General features: G+C 30.7%; 1 protein-coding gene across 1 annotated transcript; it reads left to right on the plus strand.

Annotated features, from left to right (window-relative positions):
* The first annotated feature begins 4,350 nt into the window (after nt 1–4,350).
* Nucleotides 4,351–7,553, plus strand: LOC113857654 (ABC transporter G family member 14-like). The gene is made up of 5 exons (XM_027489749.1): nt 4,351–4,614; nt 4,782–5,574; nt 5,855–6,028; nt 6,142–6,329; nt 6,749–7,553. The coding sequence occupies exons 1-5, from the start codon at nt 4,456–4,458 to the stop codon at nt 7,391–7,393; spliced, it is 1,959 nt and encodes a 652-aa protein (XP_027345550.1). The 5' UTR covers nt 4,351–4,455; the 3' UTR covers nt 7,394–7,553.
* The last annotated feature ends 14,337 nt before the right edge of the window (nt 7,554–21,890 follow it).

Genomic DNA, 21,890 nt, shown 5'->3' on the forward strand with positions numbered 1-21,890 from the left:
TTTTCACAATTGCAGCAGCGGAATTAAAATTCCCAAATTTTTCTTATTTTGAAGACACATATAAAAGGGGATCTGGGAGAGAGAGAAATGAGGGGAGATGTAGATATCGAAAGAAAGAGATATCCAAGAGAAAATAGAGCACAAGGAAGATGTGGGGAATGAATTGCTTAAGAACAAGGAGCCTTCTTCATCTTTTCTTCTTCTTTGTGTAATTTCATTTTATATCTTGCTATGGCCCTCTCCATGAGTGGCTAGTTTCTCTTGGATTGGATTCAATGTAACTACTAACTCCACTTCTTATTGAGTTTATATGATATTCAGTTACATTACTTGTGTGATTCTAATCTCAATGCTTATTTTGGCTTGATCACCCATTTTATGAACTAGGGTTTGGAATTCTATTGGAAAATGTTTTCTTAATATGAAATGGATCATCACACCTAACAAACTCTCGTACTAGGAATAGACTTGGGTTTGTTAGCCACTTATATTCAAGTTATTGTTCTTAATGCAAGATGTTATTCTTACTCAAAGGAATCATGTTTTAGGATTAACTACCTTAGGACTTAATTTTGAGGGATCTGGTTAAGTTACTCAATGAATGTGGAAGTATGATAGCTAAAATCATATTTACTCATTGAAGATAAAGTGTTAGCAAGTGCATTTGAATCCAATATCTTTCTTGCATAAGGTTTTCTATAAACTTTACTTTGTTTGGTTTTATTTATTTTCATACAAACCATTATTTCAACCATGTATTCCATTTCTATATATAAAAAAGAAAGAAAATCACTATTATCACCAAATCCCTGAGGATGAAGTGATGCATTAATATAAATGTATAAATTGATGTATAAATTTGTAATAATATTTTAATGCATTAATATAAATGTATAAATTGATGTATAAATTTGTAATAATATTTTAATGCATTAATATAAATGTATAAATTGATGTATTGAGTGTGCATTTGATTGTGTAATGATTTGAATGTAACTATAGTTATGAAGATGCATGAATATGTGGTTAAAATGTGATAAGGACTTTTGCTTGAGCACGATTGTTGATGGTTGACATGTGTTTTGAACTGGAGTTGTGTCAGTATATAGGCTAAGTATGTAGTGTAGGGGTGTTCTTGCTACAATGAGAGATATCTCGCTGTAGCAAGAGGGCCCTGCGAGGAAGGCATGAAACAATCGCCTTCTTGTTGTAGCGAAAGATGTCTCACTACAGCGAGAGAGCGACAGTGAATGGTGTATTTCTAAGTACAGTCTCGCTATAGCGAGATTCTACAGAAATTAGGATGCAGTTTCCTTTGAGATTTTCGCTGTTGCGACAAGGGGCGTCGTTGCAGCAAGGCTCTTTAAAATCTCTTCGATTCTCTTAACCCAAAACCCTATTTCATTGATTAAATTGCCTCCAAAGCCGTTCAGAGCTAGGTTGAAGGTTGGACTCATGTTGGGAATGAATAGAGGTGAGTTTTAATGGTTAAGGTTGCAATTTTTGTCTCTTTTCTCTGTTTTAAGGATTCTCTTTAATTTCTCATAGAATTTTCCATGTGGTTTTGGGGTGAAATTTGTGTGAGAAACATTTTTTACCGTTAGATTGTGTTGGGTCTACGATTCGAGGTAAGGGGGACTCTACCTTATCTCATTTTGTTAGATTTCGTTTATTTTGCTATGTGTGGCCATGTAATTGAGATAGGATCTCAGAATATGTATGTTTTGATAGAAATTTCATGTTAGATATGATGAAATGAACATTGAGTGATGGGTGTGATGGTGTGAATGTGTGTATGAGCATGCCATTGATTGACGATGAATAATGTAAATGGTTGGAAATAAGTGTGGATAGCATGTTGAGTGTAAATATGGATTATGTTGAAAAGGTTGTATGTATGAAATTGTTGTGCGTTAAATGTAACACGAATAAGTATAGGTATCTATGTCATGTAATATGAATGAATGTGGGCCTGTGTGCCATGTGTGAATATGAATATTATATGTAATCGAAATGTGTGTGAATGGGGCATGTTAAAAACGGTTGTGAATATGCTATGAATGGTTCAGCAATATGTTGGAGGTGTGGAAGATGGGAACGGTAGAAATACGTTGGAGAAGAGAGAGTAGTGGTGATAGCAATAGTGAGCGTGGGTGCATCACAGGCCACACACTCTTCTCATGACTAGACTTCTGACCAACATCTTTACTGAGCGACTCATGACCGTCCACGTGGTATCCGTGAGATGGGGGTAACTGGCGACCATCCATGGTGTGAAACTGTGATTACAATGCCATAGTGAGCGTGGTTACGTGCAGTGAGCGCACGTGTGTGAAATGTGTTGGTGCAGTGAGCGTACCGGTTGTAATTTGAAATAGAATGTGTGAAAGTGTTGTTTGTAATTGATTATACTCGTGTAGAATGTGTTAGAAATTATGCGAAATGTTTGAGGTGAGTTTTTACATTTGCATGCGTTGGATAGTGTAGAGTACTCATCCTTACATTTATTTTTCAGGTAATCAAGACGATCAACACCTGATTCAGTGAAGGAATGGATGACACTGCTATAAGGCTTACATTTATTTTGAAAATGTGATGTACTTAAATTAGTCCTGTAGCAGTTATTCAATTTGAATTTGTAAACCCTTATTATTTTGAAATACTTTGCTAAAACTCTATAGAAAAGTACGTTTTAAATGAAAATTTTCTTATTCTTATTATGTGAAATGTATTATTTTGAAATTAAATTTGAGGTGTTACTAGATTATCAGTAAATGTGTAGAAATTTTTGTCTGGTTGTTTCATTCAGGCGAGAATGGTCTTGCTCAAATGAGAAGCCACGAGTAAAAAAAGGTACTTAAGTAACTTCAATATTTTAAAACTTAAATCATAAGACAAATAACTATTTCTCATTTCACTCCCTGTGGAAACACCTTTGAACTTTAAAACTCTCGAATCCAAGTTTGAACATTCTTTTTACCTAACTAAAATATGAATAGTAAAAAGTGTTTAAGAATATATGTCCGTGTCCGTATTGTATTGGATCCATGTTTATCCACGCATTCTAATCTTTTATAATTGGGAGAGAAGATTGGTGCATTCTCTTAGAATTACTGTTTGTTTTGTTTGCATGTAGGATTATTCCATAGGCCTAGGCACAATACTGAAATGGTGTTCTTTCACTGTATATCGGCCTAGGCACAATACTCAAATGGTGTTCTTTCACTGTATCAATGGAGCATGTTTATCGTGCCAAATGCCAATTTTAATACATTTCTCTCCATATTTTATGCAACATTGGTTAGCGTTCAAAGCTCATCTAAAGAAAGGAATGACGTAATAAAGGTGCATGATCTGAAGAAAAACGTTTTGTTATAGCTACTCGTGTTAATGGGTTGTTTGAGAAGGAGAAAAGGAAAAGAGAGCAAAAATTTTATATTTTAAATAAAATATTTAAATTTAATATTTTTAAAATAAAAGATATAAATTGATATATTAATATAAATTTAATATCTTAATTATATATTGTTATTATAAATAATATATTTAATTAAAATTAAAAAAATATATCTTCTCCTTCTTTTTCTTCCAAAACATTCTTTCCAAATATAACTTTTCAAGAAAATTGAAAAATAAGAAAGTAAATATAATAGAGTAGTCCAAATTTAATTTAAAATTGAGTAAAATTAATTTAAAAAAAAATAAATCATTGATATAATTTAGATATAAGACATGTTTATAATATATCTATATCCTTTTAAGTTATTGAATAAAATGATACGAGCACATCGAAAGAAGAAAAAAAATATCAAATTCAATTAGCAAGTCTTGTAATCAATCATGGGAAGTTCTTATTTAATAAATTTGTGTTTTTCTTTTTCTACTGTCATCGCATATCATGTTAGTTAATAACATGAGAAGATATAAATTCCCATATAAATTAAAGACTGCATTAATCTTAACTCTTAAAATTGAGTTTAAACATTTAAAATTAATTAATATTAAAGAAAAAATGTAATAATTATTTTTTAATAAAATCTTATTATTATTAGTTGTTTAAATTCAATCCTAATTGAGCTTAACATTTTCAGAAATTAAACTAACTAAATATTTAATCAGAACGTATATTTTTCATTAAAAAGGTATAAAACTTAATTTTCCACAAACAAGCCCAAAATCATAAGCAATGTTTCAGAATTTCCAGTGTATAGGGGAGAAGGGTTCTGTTAGAATAATTTTGAGAGAAAACGAAGGTGGTTCCCACCAACCATGCGAGTCCTAAATAGTTCCTTAGTACACAGTAAACATCTTAGCCTGTGCTATAAATAGATATGTGCTCCTCTCTCCACTGCACAACTTGAAGCAAAGTTAAAAGGGACTTCTTAACTTCTCTCACATCCCAATTGTCACCGCTGTCACCACCAAAATACTATAAATCTCTTACTTTCTTTATCCATGCCAGAAAACAGCATAGCACCCAAAGCAGAACCCAGTAACAGTCACCCTGTTGAAGGGTCACTAGAGATGACTGGGTTCCATAACTTGACCATCCTTCCCATACAAAATAATCAGCAATCTTTTGCAAAACTTGCTGTGTATCCCATAACTTTGAAGGTCATTCCCTTTCGCATAAAATATGAAAAGTTCATTACATAGTAGTACATAACTATATATACCATTACATTTATTCTAAAACAACACCATACATGCATATATTCATTCATGTAGTATATTATTATTTACATTTTAATTTTTTGCATATGTGCTGTTTTCACTTGCAGTTTGAGGAATTGGTGTACAAGGTTAAAATAGAGCAGAAAGGTATTTGTTGGAGCAGCACAAGGAGTTCAAAAGAGAAGACCATATTGAATGGAATCACGGGTATGGTTTCCCCTGGAGAAATACTAGCTATGTTGGGGCCATCTGGGAGTGGCAAAACCACACTTCTAACAGCACTTGGAGGGCGTCTTAGGGGTAAACTCTCAGGAAAGGTCACATACAACAATCAGCCATTTTCAGGTGCCATGAAGAGAAGAACAGGTTTTGTGGCCCAAGATGATGTGCTATACCCTCATTTAACTGTAACTGAAACTCTACTCTTCACTGCACTTCTAAGGCTTCCCAATAGCTTAACCAGGGAAGAGAAAGTTGAACATGTAGAGAATATTATGAATGAACTAGGACTTAGTAGGTGCAGGGGTAGCATGATTGGAGGCCCACTTTTCAGAGGGATATCAGGGGGTGAGAAAAAGAGGGTAAGTATAGGCCAGGAAATGCTCATCAATCCAAGCCTGTTGCTGTTGGATGAGCCCACTTCAGGTTTGGACTCTACAACAGCACAGAGGATCATGAACACAATCAAACGCTTGGCCAGTGGTGGCAGAACTGTTGTCACCACCATTCACCAACCTTCGAGTCGCCTCTACCACATGTTTGATAAGGTTGTCTTGCTCTCTGAAGGGTGTCCCATCTACTATGGCCCTGCTTCTACTGCAATGGACTACTTTTCTTCTGTTGGTTTTTCCACACCCATGATTGTCAATCCAGCTGATTTATTGCTTGATCTTGCCAATGGTAATTTTTTTTTTTTTCAATTTAAGCCACGTACACTCTTTTTTCTATTTATTATTGATTATATTTTGTTTTATTTTAATTTTTACATGTTATGGAGTAGCGGTCTGGCCTATTAGAATTAGATCTCTAGATGTTCTTTTACTCGGATGAATTATAATTAGACCCCACTTTGAGTTATCAAAATTTAGTCATTAAGCTAGTTTAAACAACCATATCAGTATGTCTTCTGTCATGTTCATTTTCCGAAAGGAAGAAATCTTGACTATGATGAAAACTTCAGGGATTGCTCCGGATTCTAAACATGCAACTGAACAAAGTGAGAGCCAGGAAACAGAAAAGAAGTTGGTGAGAGAAGTTTTAATCTCTGCTTATGACAAGAACATAGCTACAAGGCTGAAAGCTGAGCTAAGTAGCTTGGAGGTGAACACCTACAATATCACCAAAGATCCCACAAGTAGGTGTTCTAATTTTGTTGTGAAAAAAAGATAAACATTCATAGGCATATGCTTCAAAAGTTACTGTTTTGAATGAGCAAGTATGAGAACATTTGATGCTAAATTGATGCAGGAAATCACATGAAACCGGAGCAATGGTGCACAAGTTGGTGGCATCAGTTCAAAGTGCTATTGCAAAGGGGTCTAAGGGAGCGAAGGTTTGAAGCGTTCAACAGGCTGAGAATATTCCAAGTCATAAGTGTCGCTTTTCTTGGTGGACTCCTGTGGTGGCACACCCCAAAATCACACATCGGAGATCGGGTAAGAATTTCTTCATGTTCACCATCTTATGTTTATAATTATTGAATACCAAGAACATCATCACCTAACTCAGAAGTTCTGTTAAAATATTATTGGCCATTGGTTTGACTGTATTCTTTCCCCTTTTCACATTCATGTAATCATGTACCCACGTCTTTATCACATCATTTCAAATTTCTGTCCTCTACCACCAAAAAAATGTTTCTGCCCACAGATATCTAAAATATGATTTTGTTATTTTATTTTAACATATTTTTATTTATGACAAGTGGATATTGATTAAGAAATTAAAAATATTATTAATATTCAAGTATCGTAATTTTTAATACAATTCAAACGTAATTTTCACCGGTTGAAAAGATCCTTTATTTATTCAGAAGCATAGGAGGTTCTCACATGAAATTGTATATGTAATGCAGATAGCCCTGCTGTTTTTCTTCTCTGTTTTCTGGGGATTCTACCCTCTCTACAATGCTGTTTTCACATTTCCACAAGAGAGAAGAATGCTGATAAAGGAACGTTCATCAGGAATGTACCGTCTTTCTTCATACTTTCTAGCCAGAACAATAGGAGACTTGCCACTAGAGCTTGCACTTCCAACAGCATTTGTGTTCATAATATATTGGATGGGAGGGCTTAACCCTCATCCAATGACCTTTATCCTTTCCCTTCTTGTGGTCCTTTACAGTGTCCTCGTGTCTCAAAGTCTTGGCTTAGCATTTGGTGCTATTTTGATGGAGGTTAAACAAGCCACTACTTTAGCTTCTGTGACAACACTTGTGTTTCTCATTGCTGGAGGATACTATATACAACAGATTCCTCCTTTCATAGAGTGGCTCAAGTACTTGAGCTATAGCTACTATTGTTACAAGATTCTCCTCGGTGTGCAATACAATGATGATGATCATTATGAGTGCTCAAAGGGGGTGTTGTGCAAGGTTAGTGATTTTCCTCCTATCAAATCAGTGGGTTTGAATGATTTGTGGGTTGATGTGTTTATTATGGCCCTTATGTTGGTGGGTTATCGACTAGTTGCTTACTTAGCACTTCAGAGAGTGAGGTAGAGCTAAGTTGTGGCTAGTTACTGTATACATAGCAAGAGAACTTGGAAGAGTTTTGTCCCAATTCAGCCGAGGAATAATACTAGAATATTGTGCTTCTGATGGAACTCATGTAATGAAAATTTTGATAAAATTTCTGAGTTGGATATGTCAAGACTTTTATTTATTTACTCAATCTTGATTGCTTCAGTTTGGATTGTGTGTAATTTTGACCCCTCTTATTTAACCTGTTTAGATAGAAGACAATTTAATTGATTAAATTTGTAAGAAAGTTGAAGAAAATATAAAAAATTGTAAGTTTTAGATAGAAGAAAATTGAAAAAGACAATTTTCTAAAGTTTAAAATTAAAAGAACCTAATTGTGACTTAAAAATAATAGAACAAAATCTTACATAATATAAATTAGAGAGATAAAAATAATACAATTGAACATTTTAATTTTGGCAATTTTATGAATCATCAACTCCTAAGTTATACTTTGGAATAAATATTTTAGTGCCTGAAAACAAGGGATAAGCTACAAGATAAGAGAAACAAGGATAAGAACATATGCATTTTAATCTGCAAGATAGGTCAAGGATTGCGACCAGACGTTAAAGCTCAGTAGCTCAACTGTTCATCATTATTAAGCCTTTGAAACCAAAAGTTTGTTTCACATTTACCTGCATAATTTGCATAAGACAATTATCATAATAACTTTTTTCAGAAGGTATTGGTGACTGGGAAACACACATTTCTAATTAAATAAGAACTAACTAATAGTTTTGTTCCATTATTTGCTTAACACTCATGTCTTAAAAAATTTCGAAGCATAAGTGCCTATGAAAATTGGGCCAACCTAGCTAATGATGTGAAGATGATGGCAGGATTAAAAGTCTAATCATTTTTACCATTAAGCTTAGTTAATGCGCACAATAAAGAGTCAAACTAAAATGATTTGCAAATGAGTCCGAAAGTGGATGGATGACCAAGTGTTCTAGGAATCTAAGTACAGAAGCACAGTGCATTTTTCACTCTGAATCGCTTAGAAGGCCCCTTCCATCATGTTAATGTCCTTTTGCATAATAATTTTAAAATGTATAAATAAAACAATTAATTTTATTTGAATATTATACCTAAAATACATATAGTATAATATATTAAAACAATATTATGATAACAAAAAAAATATTATTATTATTTGGATAGTAAAATGATCTTAAATTTAAAAAAAAAATTAATTAGAAGTAGACTCAGAAATCAGCAAGTCTCAAATAAATGGAGAGGTATAAGTAAGACTTGCTCCTTAATTAATAAGGTTCATCATTAAATATTGGGATGGTTTTAAAATTGAATTATGGACTGATAGTTGGAGTTTTGGAATTAAAAGGGTTGCCGATCAGGTAGATTTTCAAATTTCCAATGACAAGACGGATATCTCCATTGCTTGGTTTTGCTGAAAATGGGGAATGGAATTAATCTTAAATCAAATCTTATGTTTCTCTAATATTTTTTAAAGGATATCAAATAATATTCCTCTTAAAGTGGATGCTGGAGTGGATTCTATTTGCTGGAATCAATCTAAAGATAAAAAATTTTATATGAAAATTTCATATAGTCTCATTTGCAATTTTTTAAGGCTTTGATTGATAGTTGATTTTTGGAGAGAGGAAAAAAGAATTTAAAAGTTTTTAGATGAGAGAGAGAGTTTATAAATAATCTAAAACTCTTTTAATTTCATATTTTAAATTTTTTTATTTTAAAAGATTTTGTATTAACTCTTATTCTTCTCCCTTTTTATTTTTCTTCCTTACCTTTTAAACTTTTTTTTTCTTCTAAATTGTCAAACAAAGTCTAAGTGATTATGCTATTTGATGTCAGTTTTTAAAGCTGATTAGGTAGTTATTTTGGTTTAGAGCTAAAGTCCCATTGATAATAAAAAAAATATTAAAAATTATAATTAAAATATTTATATTGTCACTAAATATGTAATTATAATATATATATATATATATATATATGTATAGATTTAATATTTCATTAATTAGTGTCTAACATTAATTAATTAACTAAAAAATATTATATTAAAAATTATAAATAAATAAAAACGTTAGTATGAATTTTATTAAAAGAAATTTAAAATTTTCATTAATACACAGAATATTTGTTAATATTTTTCAGAGTTTTATTTCGTTTTCCCCTTTCCCTAAAGAAAGTTAGAAGCATAAGTATCGTTTTGAAAATGAGGCAACCAATCCAATGATGTGTAAATGATGGTAGGATTAGAAGGCTAATCATTGTTATGGTTAAGATAATTTAGTGCATATATAAAGAGTCAAATAAAAATAATTGTCACATTGGAGAATGAGGGTGAGAGTGAGCATGGTTAAATGTTCTATGAATCTAACTGCAGATGCATGTAACATTTTCCAATCTAAATCACTTTGAAGGCTCTTTCTTTGGTCATAATATTTTTCTTTTGCAAACTAATTATAATAAATTATAGCTAAACAATTATTCTGAGTTGAAGTTGATTTTGTCATGTCAATTGTGTAAGTGGAAGAGGCGTAACAGTATGATGGATGTCGTACGAGCCTGCGCCATTAATTAAAAATATGTGATCCAACTCCTTCGCTAAACAAAAATTATTTTATTAATATAAATGTATTTAACGTCTATAATATATTAGAAAAATCAATATATATATATATATGAGATTCTCAGTTTTTTTATTTATATTTGAATTTTCAAAATTAAAAAATAACTTATGAATAATAATTTTAAAATTATTAATATTAAAGTTTATAATTATTTAAAATACATGATTTTTTAGATTGTAAATATTCTCCGCTTAGAGCAATTTTGTTCAAGTTAGTAAATCTGAAATTGATCAAGTAAGTAGATTTGATATGAGGGATAAAAAATTTTCTTCAAACATTTAATACATCTATTTTTATTGGGATTTAAATTAAAAAACATAAGTTGAAAAATTCAATAAAAATCTATACAATTTAATAAAATGAGTAAAATCTTTATAAAAATAATTTAATAATATAATATTCTTCAAATTTCTTCGTTTTACTTTAATAAAATAAGATCTTGATAACATCAGTAATATCAAGTCTCACCTATTTTGTGAAATTTTAGAGACTCAATTTTTCATATTTGCAACTACAAGACATTTTTAAAAAATTATAATATTCCTTACTATAAGATATTTTATAATTTTTATATAGTATTTATTAATTTTATCTTAATAAACAGAGTTAGTAGAAATTTATATTAAAATCAATAAAATAAATATTAATAATATGTTTAAGTTTAATGACATTAATTGAAAATAAAATTATTATTAATAATATGTTTAAGTTCAATGACAATAAATGAAGATAAAATTATTATTTATAATATGCTTTTAAAAAATTAACTAAATTTGATTATTTTTTATTTTATTTTATTTAATTCAATATGATATAAAAATATCTAAAAGAAAAAGTTAATCTCGTAACAACTAGTGAAATATACATGTAAAAATCCATACCATTCACTCATAATATTTTATCTTAACATTTATTTTCATATTCTTTACTATAATAAAATAAAAAAAGCTTTAATTTCTCATGATAATTGGGAAAAGATCCAAAATATCAACAAATCAACCATTGCATATACACCTTAAAAGGTTACACGTGGAATAATATAATATAATTTTGTTTTTTTTAATTATTATTATTGTTGTTATTGTTATTGTTATTGTTGTTTTTTACTGTATATTGTAATTTTTTATATACAAATCATAAATATAAATTGAATTAAGAATTTTATATTATAGAACACGTGATTTGAGTTTAAAAATACTAAAAGAATTATTTTGTATAAAATCATCATATTAAAAGATATGCAGATTTCAATTTACCACGTTAAAATTAATTTTTGTTTACAAACTTTGTCTTCGTTAGCATGATTTATAACTAACTAAAATATCATATTTTTAATACGATAAACAAGATATTTTAAACTTTTTAAAAGCTAAAAGTCATTTGAATTAAAATATGTTTAACCAAGTATTAGATTCTTTAAAGTGAGCTTATCTATATTAACAATCAAACACACATGTATGTACATAATAAAACAACTAGGCAACTAGTCTCACAAAATTAAAGTATTTTAACTTTTTTTATAGGTTTTACTTTAAAAATATTCTTATAAATCGCACTATATTGTTTTAAACATTTTATAACAATTACTTGCAAAGTGAAATAGCATAATTGTTCTTTAAATTTTACTTGCAAGATGATTTTATGCATAATTATTTTCTAAAGTTATCTTTAAATAAATGTTATGTATTAATTGCTCTTGTACAATAAAATTTAAAATATTTTAAAAAAATTTAACTTATAAACACATATGAGGGAGAGGAGGCATCACTTAACTCGTAGTATCATGAATATTCTTTTCTTTATCCTTCTTGTCATTACTTTCATCTTCCATGGCTAATAAGGTTGACCCATGCATAACCTAAGGTACCTTTCTCACTTCTCTCTTTCTTCATAGTAAAATATCTCATTACTTTGATCTCTTTTTTTTTTTTTTATTAGATAACGATGTTGTTCCACTCATTTGAATGAGTCTTATTTGGTTAATGCACTATACAAACTCGAGTTTCAATATTACAAAGAATCAATTTTCATTCACAAAATAAAAATAAACTCATGAAGGAAAACATTTTAAATTTGAACTTCGTGGTTATTAAGGGGTATTTGGAGAGTGGTTATGAACCATTCTCCAAAAGAACACGAAATCATTTTGAAATGTCTTTTTTGATGTAGTGCTAATACATCTACCAATTTGATAATGTTATTGTAAATTTCATATTTTGAATAAGCTTTCAATGATAAAATAAAATAAAATAAATTTTCTATACCTAAATCTAAGCTTATTTATAGTTGATATGCATTTTGGTTGACTCAATAAAGCCTAAACTCAATATAAAACATCATCGCTCTTGTATTGTTAACAATTTAATACATTGGGTAAGCTATTTGAGACTCGTTAGGCTCCAATACTCTACACGCACTTTTCGTAAGAAATTACAACTAAAAGTCATACTTTCAACCCCTAAGGATCTAGAATCTTTTACAGTTAATTTGTTTAAAATTACTTGTACCATGTGAGATTACTCCTTTATATATATATGTATATATATATAATAAAAATCCAACAATAATTAAGATTAAGTAAACTCCAAGATTAATTCTTGAGATTGTAAGTGCAGGTAAATTAGTCCTTAGAATTTTAAAAAGAACATGTTAATCATTGACTCTATCAAATGTTGAAGACTTTAGTCCAATTAGTATTTTTGTCATAATGATATTAACTTTTTTCGTTAAGTGATTCTTAGTATACTAAAATGACCTCATTTTACACAATTTTGGAACTAATCTGATCAATTTTTGTCATGACCACTATTGTCATTTGATGTCGTAGCCATGATGTTCCCTCCCCACCCACAATGTTGCCTTTGAACATGCCACTACTACCAAACTCATTGCCTCCACCACTGACAAAAGGACCATCACTGTCATCACTGAATAAAAACCCCTCAATCCCAATAAAATCTTAGTGATGATTCAGGCTTACGACATCATTGCACTATCATTGATGAAGTTAAGTTCTGTAGGATGTTGCGAACTACACACTTTCTTTCTTCCCTCTCTTCCCTTTTTGAATTAGGGCCTTTCACATCCTCTCTAGAACCTCAGTCTCACAATCATTGTCATCACTATCATGGAATTTGTTGAATTTCATGGGAGTTGAGGCTCTACAAATGAGAGATAACACTAACAAAGGAGGGTGGAAGGGGGAAAAAAGTTTCAAAGGGAGAATTGGTAGATAGAGGGCTAAGAAATGTTCAGTTTGAGGGCAGGGCAACTAAGATTGTCATAGGTGGGAAGGGGAGGGGAAGGAACATAATGGCTAGGAATGTTAGAGATAGAAACAAGGATGATGATGATAATTAGTTAAATTAGTCCCTTAGATCGTGTGAAATTATATCGTTTTGATATCTCAGATGTCACTTAACAACAAAACTTATCATTGTTATGACATAAATTGTTGGTTAAACTAAAGTGTTTGATATTTGAAAAAATCAAGGATTAACGAATTCATTTTAAAATCTCAAAGACCAATTTACTTGACATTTACACTCTTAAGGACTAATCTGGGAGTTTGGTCAATTAAGATTAGATAAAAATATAAACATAACTACAAAAGGTAGTCAAGCCATCAAAAGTGTACAAGACTTACAAGAAAGAAGAGAGTATTTTACACAACTATCTATGTTATGAATCTACTAGAATATTATTCACCTTGAGTAATCTATTGTACACCAATAGATTAAACAAAGATATAAATGACATAGCTCGCTTTAGTTCACTACATGACTCAAAACTCCATTCAAAATAATCTTATGTTATTGTATAAGCACCCGTATTCACATATTGTTGTATTATTAAAAAGTCTATTATGGAGTACATTTTGTATACCTAAATGCCTCTGTGATCAAACGTAAGAATTTTATGGCTAAACATCCTCATGGGTTTAATTCTTGACTAGCAAATGGAAAGCAAAATTCTTTGTTGTTCGCCTTCAGCCACCACCAAGAGCTTAATCTAATTATATACAAGTCAAAATTTGTAAAAAAAAATTAATTAATTTGAAAATACACAAGTTCTTTGCATATCATATAGACCAAATTACAACATGTCAAATGACCATTAAGTGTTGACTTTGTTTGTTTCATGAAGAAATTCCTTTGAATTCCTCATAATGTTCATTCCCATTCATTTTCATAGCTTCATAAAAATCATCAACCCATTGAAAAATAGATTACCACACTTTTAACATAACATGACACCCAAAGAATAAATGTTGCATGTCCTCTATATATGTTCCACATGCCACAATTTATATTATCTAAGATATGTACCATTGTTTTTAATAAATTCACCTTTGTTAGGATTCTATTCAATATCATCCTCCAAGAAAGGCAACCACCTTTAAAGGTACAAGAGAATTCCAAAACTTTTTGTAGAATATTGCCTCATTTCCTTTCATGAGTACTTTGTATGTTAATTTCACAAAGCAACACCCTGCCTTATCTATCAACCATTGCCAAGAATCAAGTACATGAACCTTTACCTTAGAAGTTTCCAACAATTTGAGCAATTGAATAAACAAATCCTCTTCCCACTAAAAAAAAAAAGGTCTTATTCATTCTAATGACCACACTTACGCTCCTTCTACAAATTGTCTTGTATCTCTAATTTTCACATCCTTTTTCTGAGGTAATTTACCTACCAACCATGTTTTAAACTATTATTGACGTTCATATTGCTAATTTAGTTGCTGTTAGGCCTGTAAATTTAAGTTCATATTGAGGACACTAGGGTTAAGGAGCTTAGAGGCAAGTCTATTCGGCTTGTGAAGGTTGTTTGGGACCCAATTACTAGAGATGCTACTTGGGAATTAGAGGAGAAAATGAGAGAGTTGTATCCTCATCTTTTCTCTGAGGGCTGAAATAACTTGTAATGTTTTGTACTTGTTAAATATTAATTGAAGGATTATTTAGTATTAAAATAGATTTAAATGGAGTTTAAAAAAAAAGTGAACAGTAAAGCCGGCGTGAATAGTAAGACAGCGTGAATAGTATAAAATTTTTTTTCAAAATTTTTCCTATAAATAGGGGGCCTTACACGGAATTTTCATTTCTTTACCCTTCTCAAAGGTTCTGGAGAGATTGGAGGCCATATACCACCATTTTCTCTCATACTAAATCCTCCTAAACTTAAATTTCTTACCAAATATAAGATTCTACGTCTGTTTTAAAGGATCTGAAGTAAGTTTCTATAAGTTTGAAGTTAGATTTACCCTTCGTTTCTCTTCTTCTTCTCTTTCTTATAGATAGTTGATGATATCTTAGGAGAAACTTCGTTGTAAAGCTAAATCTTCGGTGGATCTTACCGTAAAACAAGTAATATTCGGTAGATCTAGTGTGAATCATTATTCTAAGGTAATGGGAGCTTACTTTAATTATTAAACCATGTTTGGAACGATTTGGTATGTTATTACAAGAAGTTTTGAGATGATTTTGTTAGATCTCTTGGATAAAAGCTATTTTTTATGTTGTAACTGCTGTTAATTAATTTAAAAGCTGAGATTTGGCTGAAATATTATGAATTATTTTAGTTGAGCTGTTGAGAATATGATTTTGTCTATGCTGCATCATGCTGAGATATATGTCTTGCATCATTATAGAGCTGGGTTACACGTTTAGGTGGATAGATATGTAATGATAGAGCATGCTAAGCTGTGTTGTACTATCTGGGCCCAGATATTGAAATGGGTCGCTCCCGGACCAGCTTGGTTCCTTTTAGATTACTTAGTCTGTGAAACTAGTTGGAATTGTTTTCATGTTATGCATTAGATGGGCTGAGAATGCATGAGGCTGTCGTTATGAGTAATATTTTGCTGTATATATATATATATATATATATATATATATAATTTTTCTCTTGTAAGCTCACTCTTGTATTTCTATCTTTGTTGTTGTGTGCGTGTATACTGCGATGATCGTACGGTGGTACGTGAGCAGATGTAGCAGGTGTTGCATTTATTTCACAGGCTGAAAGGCAGATGTAGCAGGTGTTGTAATTCCTGTGTCGGTTTCGGGTACAGGTACCTTTTTATTGAAGGTCGTTCGAGCTTTCCCTGGGAATATGGCATGGATTACTTCAGCGCCGTAGCACCTGGTACTCGAACATTGGCTTGAGGCATTTTCTCTACCCCTTCTTACCCTGAAAAAGCAGGGGCACCTTGCGTCCTTGAACTGATAACCATCTTTCAGCTAACCTAGCCTCCTCTGTCCCTCGGGTCCAATAAGGGGTAGTACAGGAATATTCACCTGTTGTCCATCGACTACGCCTTTCGGCCTGATCCCAGTGGAGAAGTGTTAGAAGGCTGAAGTAAAGTAATTTTGCATTGAAGTCATATTTCTTATATTTTGAGACCTCATATAGAGGGAGTTATATAGTATAATTTTGTGTATTTTAAGTATTATGAACTAAATGTAATGTTATTTTGGTGGATATTTGTTGTAAGAAATTTTGTTTTAGTTTGAATAAGAAGTGAATTTTATACTTATATTCTCCATTATTTATCTATCTTAAATAAGTAAGTGGTGTAAAAATAATGTTTTCGGTTCCTTATAAAAAAGGGTTGTGACAGTTGCTAACTAATTTAGCAACTAAATTTTAGAATTTAGCAACCAAATTTTTTTTATTAATTAATCTTTGTTTTTAGTTCATTACTAGAAAATTTAGATATAGAAACAAATAAATTTCACTTGTAATTCTTATTTTTTTATTAACAGATTTAGCATAGAAATTAGAGATAAAAAGTGCTTTATTTCTAACTTCAGCATCACAAATATGTTAGCAATGAAAATATATTTCTATTATTATTTAGAAATGACACTTTCTATCTTTAGATATTAGTTTGTATCTCTATTATGATAGATAAATTTTTGTCTTTAATTTCATAATTATTTCTTTATCTAATTTCATCTCTAAATTTTAACTTTATATTCAAATTCATCTCTAATTTAAGATATTCTATCTTTAGATTTAATTACTCTATCTCGAATTCTGTTTCTAAATCTTCTCTAAATTTAATATATATATATATATATATATATATATATATATTATCTCGCTAAATTTAACAATTTCTTAATATTTTATTTTAAATGTTTATAAAATTTAAAATAATTATATTTTAGAATTATAAAAATTAAATTCAAAATAATATAGTTAGATAATAATTCAAAAGTTTAAGATATTACATTATAAAATATTAAATTCAAAGTCCTAAAAGTAAAAAATTATATTTAATTTTAAAATAAACTTAATTAAGGTATTATGCAGTTTTGATCTTTTTTTTTATCTTTTTTATTATCTTTTTTATTCATCTCTTCATTGTTGTCATGATTATCTTCTTCTATAGGTGCAAGGGATGATGTTGAAGTATTATGAAACATAAAACTTTGATATCTTTACTTCCATCCTTTCATTTTCTTCTTTAATATGTCTTTCTCAACATTTTTTTTATTAAAGTTCAATAACAAGAGTATGAACTATAAACTTGAATTGAATAACTTCATCCTATGATACATTATCCATAGCTGTAAAACCAAAGATTCCACGAGTTTAATGACTTTTGATCCCAACCTATATATATGCCTTTTTTTATTGATGTCTTAAACAACTTCTAAATAAATATTATTATTAGATTTTTTAGTATTGTTACTTTCATCACTTTGAAATTCTCTTAGCAATTTAATTTTGATACATTTCTTGAAATGATTTATAATTAGATAAAATTTATATTTGTAAAATAATGTAACTTGAACAATTATATTATACTTACAACAATATTTTATTGTTCCTTGTTGAACCATTCATTTGACTTTGTTTTAAGCCTACGAAGTCATTGATAAACTATTAAACAATAATGACTTAGATTATAGTACCATTCTCTTAGCATGTTCTTTTGCATATGTAGACCCTTCACTATGCACATAATCTCCATTTTTAACATGTCTATTTTCCTTGACATTTCCATACTTATTTTTCTAATTATCAGCTTCCCAAATGACCCTTAATTGCACCAACATATCTGGTTAAATACAATCATCATCATATCTCCCATTGCATACCTTATACATAACATTTCTTATTGCATCAATTTATTTTTATAAGCAAACATATATTATTAGAGAGAGTTCAAGGGGAACTCAAAACTCACATACACAGAAAAAAAAACTAATACTTACTCAGGAAAATAAAAAATAAAAAGATGCTTATACAAAGTTAAGACGGATGCAATTTCGTGGGTTCATATACCAATCAGCTAACAAAATAGCTTCTCCCTTACTAATAAGTGATAGCCATTTCCAGGACCTCAGAATAATAGAATCTAGAACTTCCCTCTCATCCAAAACACCATAGCATATAAAACATACACTTTTATGCAAACTAATAAACAAACTGTAACACCTTAATTTAATTTCAATAAATAAATAATTTCGCAAATTTTTAAAATAATAAAATCTCTATTTTTAATCCAAGTTCATTAAACATTTCAAATAAAGAAAGGGATTACAAATTATATCAAACAGTTGCTACAGGACTTATTCAAATACAACAGTTTTTAAAATAATATCCTAAGTCGTATAGCAGTTCCATCCACCACTTCACTGAGTCCAGTGCTTATCGTCTTGATTACCTAAAAAATGAATGTAAGGGTGAGTACTCTACGCTACCCAAAACACACAATCAACGAAGAGTCTCACCTCATGAACATTTCCAATACATTAAACAATTACATTCACAAGTAGCATTTCACATCCATTAGTACAATTCATAAACTCATGCACATGCACGCCAATCACATTCACTGCAGCATTGTGATCACAGATTTACACCATGAATGGTTTCTGGTTACCCCGCCTCACGGATACCACGTGGGCAGTCACAGGTCGCTCAGCAAAGGTAATGGTCAGAGGTCTAGTCAGGAAGAGAGAGTGTGACTCGTGGTGCACCCGTTCCGCAATTAGTGTCACCACCACTCCCTCTTCTCCAAGGTATTTCTACCATCCTCATCTCCCATACCCTCAGTGTATCGTTGAACCATTCACAGCACATTACAACGGTGCTAACACACCCATTCACACATATTCCATTCACGTATGCAATAATCATGCTTACACACGGCACACAGCCCACATTCATTTCACATTACACGACACATAGCAAACATTCATCTATATTACACGGCCCTCGGGCCCACATTTGTTCACACACCGTAATACATAGCAAAATTCCATCAACCACATATTCTCTCATCCATACACATAATATTCATATATCATAGCACATGGCCCACATCATATTTCACAGTAATTTCCTATCCTCTAGTAAGCCACATCACAATATTCAACTAAATAACGGTAAATCACATACAAAGAGTAGGGTAGAGTCTCCCCTTACGTCAGACTGACGTCCCATACGCTAAATCCACCAAGAAGTACTCCCCCTCATGGATTTCGTCCTAAACACATGGAGAAACTCCATGAGAACCTAGGGAAACCATGAAAATAGAGAAAGGGGATGTAAAATCGAAACCCTAACCATTAAAACTTACCTCCAAGCGTTTCCCACACGGATTCAACCTTCAATCAAGCTCTTGAACGGCTTTGGAGGCAATTTAATCGGTAGAAAGGGCTTTAGGCATGAGAGGATCGAAGGGAAAGGGAGAAATAACTCTCCCTGAACCCTAACCCCCTTCAAATCCTTTTCTGGTAGCCACACTCTCGCTACAGCGATATGCCCTCTCGCTATAGCAAAAAAAGCCAGAGAAAACTGTACTTTGGTTTCTGCAGAATCTCGCTACAGCTGGACCTTCTCGCGACAGCGAGACTGCACCCAGAAATGCACCCCAAATTGTTGCTTTGTCGCTACAATAAGACGTCTCTCGCTACAGTGAGAAGGCGACAATTTTGGTCCTTCCACCCAGGGCCCTCTCGCTACAGCGAGAACAGTTCAGTGATATACCCTGCACTTAGGCACTTAGTCCACTTCAACCCAACCAGTCATGCATACACACATATACATACATCCATGTACTTAATACACATAAAACATCATTTTCAAATAAATCAACACACATATGAATATATATATATATATATATATATATAAGAATAATAATAATTAATATTACCGAAATTTGGGGCGATATACAAACATTGTTGAGAATTTAAAAAATTGGCATCATCTACTTTTTTCCAAGTTAACCAAGCCTCTTCAAAATATCTTTTGAAGATAAATTTTTTTAAAAATAAACACTATATATACATAAATAATATATAGATAAAGATATTTGAAGTGAATTACAAAATTAAAAGTACTTATTTTTTAGTACTTGATTCAAATTCACCTATCTACATCTCATCTAATCTGCTGTGATATGAAGGATTCTAAGTCAAAAGGATTCCTTGACACATATGTAGATATTTGTATATGGGATTGATGAAATTAGCTAACTGTAAGATTAGTTTGAAAATGATAAGAAGGGTTAATTGTATGCTAATATGAAATTTAGGATATGGAATGTGCGTAGGCTTAATATAAGAATTGGGTGACAGATCATGGGTTGCTATGAGAATTAAAAGGTTGATTAAGGGTAGGTTTGGTATGAAACCATGGTGATGGAATGCATGAACAATTAACTTAAATATGAAGAGATTGGTTAAGTGTTGTCATATTTTGTTAATGATTAGATTAAATGTATGAAAATGGACCAATAACTCTAGTTAAAGATTGGAAAAGAGTTTATGTATGTCATGGAGTTGTCAACTGTCTAGATGGTTGAGAGACAACATTTCCTCAACTTTTTCTTTTATCTTTATCTCTATTTGTCATCTATAAAGAGGAAACAATAAAATTAATGTGAATTTGATTAAAAGAAAAATATAATAACATGTGTTTCCAACTATTAAAATAGATAAAATAAATAAATAAATAATTATTCATAAGCGTTATTTAATAATAATTATAAAGTAAAATAGTCTAAAATTTTCAATTAAAATAAAAATTATAAAAGATGGATCAAGCATAATGTATGTAGTGAAAACAAAATACACTAAAACAAAATAAATGAAAACTTTTTTAACTTGTCAAAATTTTCTTCTTTTTCTTCTTCTTGAAGTTAATTTAAAGGACCACACGTTTCATCTATTGGAATGGTAATATTAACAAGATTTTGTTCAAAGTTATTAGTTGTGATAATTACATTAAACTATGTAATTGGTTCATCTTGATATTGAATTTTTTTTTAACTTATCAAATTCTGAACTTTGACTTGAGTCACACCTTAGTTGTTATCATAACTAACTGATTGTATTGCCCTTCAAGATATTGCTTATAATATACTTGTTTTACTTGTTATGCAAATATGAAAGGATCATATTTCTTGTACCTCCTAGATCCCTTCACTTTAACAATCTTATAAAACTAATTGCATTTAAATAGAATCAACATCTGCATGTATAGGACATCCTATATAGTACATTTGAACCATATCAATTAAAACTCCACAGTAATCACTTTATTTTGTGTCACCACCTTAAATATATATACTACTATTTGTTGGAACCATTTCTTGCCCGTGATCTTTTGCATTTAATTTATAACCACTTATTATGTATGTTGAACATTTGTTAATTTATTTTCAAGCTCTTATGCTAAACTTTTCAAAAAAGTATCTTCAAAATTGTTGTTTAATACCCAATTTACATATAAAAAGGCTAAATTAATTTAGTAGAGCAAGCAAAATTGTACATTAAAAAATTACGAAGATGATATTATGCTTACATATTCTTTAAACCATGTAGGAAAAGTTA

Source organism: Abrus precatorius, unplaced genomic scaffold, assembly GCF_003935025.1.
Source record: "Abrus precatorius isolate BTA unplaced genomic scaffold, Abrus_2018 Scaffold2, whole genome shotgun sequence".
NCBI classification, from domain to species: Eukaryota; Viridiplantae; Streptophyta; class Magnoliopsida; order Fabales; family Fabaceae; genus Abrus; species Abrus precatorius.

Coding starts and splice junctions, on each gene's coding strand:
- LOC113857654 (XM_027489749.1), top strand. CDS start 4,456: ATGCCAGAAAACAGCATAGCACCCAAAGCAGAACCCAGTAACAGTCAC. Junction 5,575..5,854: donor ATTGCTTGATCTTGCCAATG/GTAATTTTTTTT, acceptor TGAAAACTTCAG/GGATTGCTCCGGATTCTAAA. Junction 6,330..6,748: donor AATCACACATCGGAGATCGG/GTAAGAATTTCT, acceptor TATGTAATGCAG/ATAGCCCTGCTGTTTTTCTT.